We start from the raw sequence: 6,025 nt of genomic DNA on the forward strand, positions 1-6,025 counted from the left end.
TTGTAACTAATCTATCCACAATTCATTAACATAAAAATAAGAGGTCTCAAGATAACAGATAAAAGGAACAAAATGATATCAGAGTGTCCTCATCTTTCTTACTTTCTTGAGTAACTACTATCTATGAAATTACAACACCAATAATTAGATGTTAAAGAGGATAAGGTTGATGCACAGTGATATAGTAGCCGTGGCAATATGGCTTCTGTGATTCGGTTGGGGTCCTAATTGTAGGAGCCGAACTGAAATTAAATGCATATTTGGGTTGTTTATTAGGAAGATATAGACCCCAAAAATGGTTATAGCTGTTCTCATCAAATATGTTAAATACATAAGTCTCTATGGCTTTTCCAGGCCTTTTCGGAGTGCCACCCTTCACATGTTGAATCAGATTTGAATTGTAAGTCCCTGAATTTTCTGTTGATGCTCCACTGCCTCCTTGGGTTGGCCAACCACTCTCCGATACAACGATCTCGACCGTGGATGCTCCGAGCTTCTCAAGAGCTGAATACAAAGCATCCACCATGGAATCGAAAAGGTTTCGATATCCATGCTTACCATCTTGTACCACAACTGACTGAGATTTAAACAAAGCATAGGAAAGACTGATGCCTTCTTGGTCTGCACTGTAACTGAAGTAAGGATATACATTTGCAAGTAGTGGTGACCCTTTTTGTACAAGGAAGTCAATAATAGGGTTTATATAGGATCTTGCATCGTCCCTGAATGAACCATTAGAGGGAGGGTTGGTGGTTCCAAGGATTTGGGCACTAACAATTGTGGACACTTTGATTTGTTTCTCTAGGCCTTGTGATGCAAGTGTGTAATAAATATTTTGCATTGCAGGGAGAACAAACTGGGCATTGCTATTAGAAAGGGGATTTACTTCATTTCCAACAACAATATATCGGAATCTAACACTAGGGTAGTAGGCTATTATATTGGTATTGACCCAATCAATTACAATGGACATATCGTTACTTGCAATGCCTTCTAGGTCATATTCTAAAATATCCAAGACGAGTTCAATGTCGGTGTCTTGGAGGGCCTGGAGAATTGCTTGGTTTGGACCAAAGAGTCTCATCCTTGAGATGTTTTGTGATTTGTAGAGATCCACAACTTCTTGTGGAGTTGGTAAATTGTCACCAGACATTCCACAACAAACACCTGATTGTGCCCCTGCAATTTTAGATTGTAAAATGATTAGTTGATTATTGATTGGGACTACAAATGCAGCTTTAGAAGCATGAAATGACAATCACTCTCTCTCTCTCTCTCTCTCTCTCTCTCTCTCTCTCCATACAGATACACACAAATCAAATGCAAATAGAGGTGTATGGACATTCCGAATCCAAGCTAGGAGATGCAAGGGAGCATTATGGAACCCTTAATCACGTATGTGTGTGTGTGAATCTCCCCCCCCCCCCCCCCTTCTGGTCTATGAAGATACCACTGTGCTGAGATAAAATTTCTCCAGGAAAATGGATATCTCCCGAAATAATTTTTTCCTCTCCACTCGGACCAATAGACCTACTTGGCCTTGTATTTGAAGTGATTCATGTATCTACTCTAATAATACTATTGTTCGGTACTATTATGGAAAAAGAAGATCGGGTAAGATGTGCACTAAATCATGTGTGAAAAAATAATTAATCTACTTTCATCGATGCTGACAGATGCAAGAGAGCATGGAACCCTTAACCATTTATGTTTGTGTGTGTTTGAGAGAGAGAGAGAGAGAGAGAGAGAGAGACCTGTTCTGTTTAGGCAGGCCAGTAGCAGCCCAACAAAAAGTAGCAGTGGATCCATATCTATACGAGGACTGTTCTTCCTTCCTGCGTATGAAGAAGAGGAAGAAAAACTCGAACTCTACGGATGAATCTCAACAATAGTGAACCTTATACAGGGAGAGATGGAGCAAAGATAAGCGTTTCCGGTTGCCTTTAGAGACTTTTTTGGTGAAGTCTCCCTTCCAGCTTTGGCCCACTTAAATATGAGAAGTCGAGAAAAGTAACTGATGGCTGACGGAGACCCGACTTTCAGTCACACTCAATTTAGGGTGTGGGGACTGGATTTGGCTCGTCTTTAATTCTTGGTCCTCCAATTCAAGCCTAATTATTTCTCTGTGCTAATTGGGTATATTTCAAAATAGAAAGGTTGTGGAAGTTCTTTGAAATTCAAACCCATTTAAATCCTTTAAATGTCCTAGACTTTCAAAACCATTGAATTTTGACATTGTACGAGTGTCGTGCAAATAAAGAGTACTGGATAAGAATTGAACGATTAAGAATTAAAGAGGAGTCGGATCTGTGAGAACCATAGCTCTTGAATGGTGTTAGCTAGATGAATTAAGTTGGTTACCTGGACGGGACAGAATCATGCGTTGGCGGATAACATTCTTTCTTTTGTTTATTTAATTGATAATTGAGAGTGAACCCAATTTAGACTGGGCAAGCGTTGAAGTAAATATAGGAGGCCATCGTCAGTGATCGAGGGAATTAAGACATCTTGCCAATCTATTTAGCTGAAACAGACAGCCACGATCGATCATGTAACAGTAGCCTATGGGGATTACTCAACGACATAGACAATTCAACAACCAAAGTTAAGATCCAAAGACTTTTCAATTCTTATCAAATGCTAGTTAGATCCACACGTTTTTTTTTTTTTTTTGGTCAGCATACATGTTTTTTTAATCGCATGGTGGCTATGATTCAATTTTTTTTTTTCTGCAGAGTTCTTGGCTGTAATGTGGGTCTTGGAAAGCTTTAGACCTGGGGTGCATCTCTTCCCCGTCTTATTGCCTGAATTTCTCAGCAGACCCTGTTTCTCAAGGAAATATCTCACCAGTTATAGGGTCCTCCACTTCCAACTTCCTTCCAGAATATTAGAATTCTATAGGTTAAGAAGAATATTAAATTGGTCGGGCTTTAATCAAGGTGATCCACTTAAATGATAAGAACTATTGGAGAGAGAGAGAGAGAGAGAGAGAGAGAGAGAGAGAGAATGAATAAATGTACTCCTAGTGTGGATCAGTCCTATAAAATCATAAAAAGAGATTAAATAAAAGCTCTAAATCTCCAAAACCAACAAAAATCTTAGCTTCATTCATTTCTATAGGAGAAGAAGCTAATAAAAACTCGTTTTGAATCATAAAAAAATATTCAAATCTTTTCACTGGGTTTCAAGAGTTAAAAGAGTTAGGTCAGCAGCTCTGGAAGAGCTGTTCTTAGCAACAACAAAAACAGAAGATAAGAGAGGTAGTCGGGTAGGGGGAAGAGTAAAAACAGAGAAGGTCGTTTTAGTCCTCCTCTCTTTCAAAGAATAAACTCCAAACTTTTATGGAGTAAGGAACAGAGAAAAAGATAGAGAAGATGAAAGAAGAAAGAAAGGGAGGGGCTCCAGACAGGGTTCTACTAGCGGTGGTGGGGCTTCCATTTCTTGTAGGCAAGGAGGGAGAAGCCATAACTGGGGCAATCTTAAAGCTTCTGAGCCTCGTGGGTCTCCTCAACGTCCCCATCATATTTTGCATTACCATAAAAACGAACTTGCCATTGCTACTATTGGGTCTTACTATATTTCCAACACAAATATGGCAAAATCTGATACCAGGCGAGTAGGCTAGTACATTCTTGTTATCAATTGCAGTTGAATTGGTGCTGGTTATACCTTGAACATCTAAGTTTGGGAAATCCAACATAAGTTTCAATGGTGGATTCTCTGCGGGCGAGGAGAGTTGCTTGATTTGGATAATAAATTCTCATCCTTGGGAATTTAGGAAATTTATAGATCCACAACTTCTTGTGGAAATGGTAAATTGTTGCGGCTGAAATCTAACATGTCTTGCCGTTGGGGTCACCTATACTCTAGGAATCAAAAATTAAGAATTGGGTACGAGAGAGGGTTGGAGCTAGCAGACTCCAAGTGAGACTCTCCGATGCCTAAATCAAAAATCCGAGCAACAACAATAATATGAGATGGGATTTGAAAGACCAATAGGTAGAGAGTAATATATTGTGTTTACCACAAGTTGGGTCCTACCTTCCTATTTATAGGATGAGTGTAGTGAAACCCTAATCTGAATAGGAGGCAAAAAATGAAACTTGTCCCTATCAAAGTTAAATGGAAATTTTTGTCCCTCTCAGAGTTACCTTTATGGAGAATCCCAAAAAATTATGATAGCATTAACCTAGTCTCGGTTTGCAATTTTCTTCTTTCACATATCAATCATCCATTGGTGGATTCATTTTATGCGTATCAGATGTCCCCTAATCCCTCGAGTCCTAATGGATTTGAAGGAGTAATAAGTTCTTCCCTTCTTCTCTTCATCTTTTCTTATGGTCGTGACAGCTCGTTCGATGTAGGCTTAAACTTGACTGAGGACCTGTGGTTTTGCCTATCATCGCCACCTCAGTCTATGCAGCTCAGCTCAGCTCAAAGTACTAGGGTGACTTGAGAGTTTGGCTTGGATCACCACTTTGGTTCATTGTGCCCAGTTGTCTTCTACTATCACAATTCAAGCTGGTTCACTTGAGATGTCCCATCTCACATCCTTTCCATCTTCCAATTCAGATTCCCCCTCTTCTTCAAGGTTAGCAACTCTAAGGGCTCTACCTCTCTTCATCCAGAAAATCATGACTCATGGCGAACTTCAAGGGAGTGGCAAGGTAAAGCCGTGGTTGAGGCCGATCTAGCCTCAGAATTAGGAGCCCTAAAAGTGGAGGCCAGATTCTCTCCTAGGCCATGACCTCCTGCAACAATCTCACACCATCTAGTGGGCACACCATCCATTGGGGACCCACACCCAATGGATGGTGTGAGATTGTTACAAGAGGTCATGGTCTAGGAGAGATCCAAGTTCAATTGAAGCGGACTATAGCCTGGTGAATCATGATCTAGCTTTCATTTGGAAACAATTCCATATCCCTCCTTCAGTTAAGCTTAGGTTGCCTACTTCTGACTAGAGGGCATGCATTGAGAGCAATGAGGAGTTTTACCTCTATGAGGACATCTTCCAATTAGGCATTTGTTTTCACATTCATTATTTCATAAATGCTCTCCTGGAGCATCATAAAATTGTCTCTCTGCTCAACTCGTTCCTAATGCTTGGAGCTGCTTGTTGGGCTATTCCGGCCTTCGTGCACTGCTTCTTCCTCAGGTGCAAAGGCCACATGACCAAGTAGTGTGTTTTTTTTTTTTTTTTCCTTTAATTTTTTTTTAGAAAAATTTCCAATCTGTAACAATGGTGGAACAGGATATGATTTTATTATCGGCTGTGCCAAACTTAGCACATATATCTAGGTTGTTAAAAGTTAAGAAAATGTTACTATGGATGTAGAGTCGTTTATTTATTTTATTTTATTTTATTTATTTATTTATTTTTTCTGCTGATGGCTATGCCGAAGGTGGAACAAAGATCTAAAGGCTCTTTTGTAAACTTCTATTTTTTTTTTAATAATATATTTGCTGACCTTTAGGAAAAAAATAGAATCATTGTTTTTAATATATTTGGTACTGTTGTAAAAATAAATAAATGAATGCGTTCGAATACTCCGTCATTGCAAGTGATACATACACTTAGGTTTCGTTTGGTTGTAAGAAAAATGCAAATTGTTTTAGGGGAAATAAAATACATTTTACAATAAATGTCACTTTGGATGTTTGATTGCAGAAGAAATACAAATATTTCTCTATGAAGTGAAATGTACTTTACAAGTATTTCAAATATGGGGAAAAGATCGTTATCCTGTCGTGCCTCCCTACGCCCTTGCACAGAGTGTCATGAAATGACGCCCTTGCTCCCTGAGTGGATACCTATGCATGCTTTCCCATTTGCCTAGGCTCTGGTATGGATACCATGCAACCAGGTAACAATCCCCAATCCTTCACTTCCCTTTCCCCACTTCCCTTGAAACCAACCAAAACCTAAAGGATCCCTCTCAAAATAAACATGATGAACGAAGAATAAACTAATTTTGAGAAGTTTTATTCAATTCTGTCATCCAACTCTGTCATGAAGGATTAG

The 6,025-nt window shown here is 39.3% G+C and overlaps 1 protein-coding gene across 1 annotated transcript; it reads right to left on the reverse strand.

Moving 5' to 3' along the window:
- Nucleotides 1–1,941, reverse strand: LOC122063055 (glucan endo-1,3-beta-glucosidase-like). The gene is made up of 2 exons (XM_042626714.1): nt 1,755–1,941; nt 1–1,179 (listed from the first exon to the last, which is right to left on the reverse strand). The coding sequence occupies exons 1-2, from the start codon at nt 1,807–1,809 to the stop codon at nt 152–154; spliced, it is 1,083 nt and encodes a 360-aa protein (XP_042482648.1). The 5' UTR covers nt 1,810–1,941; the 3' UTR covers nt 1–151.
- Between the last annotated feature and the right edge of the window lie 4,084 nt (nt 1,942–6,025).

The sequence above is a fragment of the Macadamia integrifolia genome, unplaced genomic scaffold (assembly GCF_013358625.1).
Source record: "Macadamia integrifolia cultivar HAES 741 unplaced genomic scaffold, SCU_Mint_v3 scaffold1186, whole genome shotgun sequence".
Taxonomy (NCBI): domain Eukaryota; kingdom Viridiplantae; phylum Streptophyta; class Magnoliopsida; order Proteales; family Proteaceae; genus Macadamia; species Macadamia integrifolia.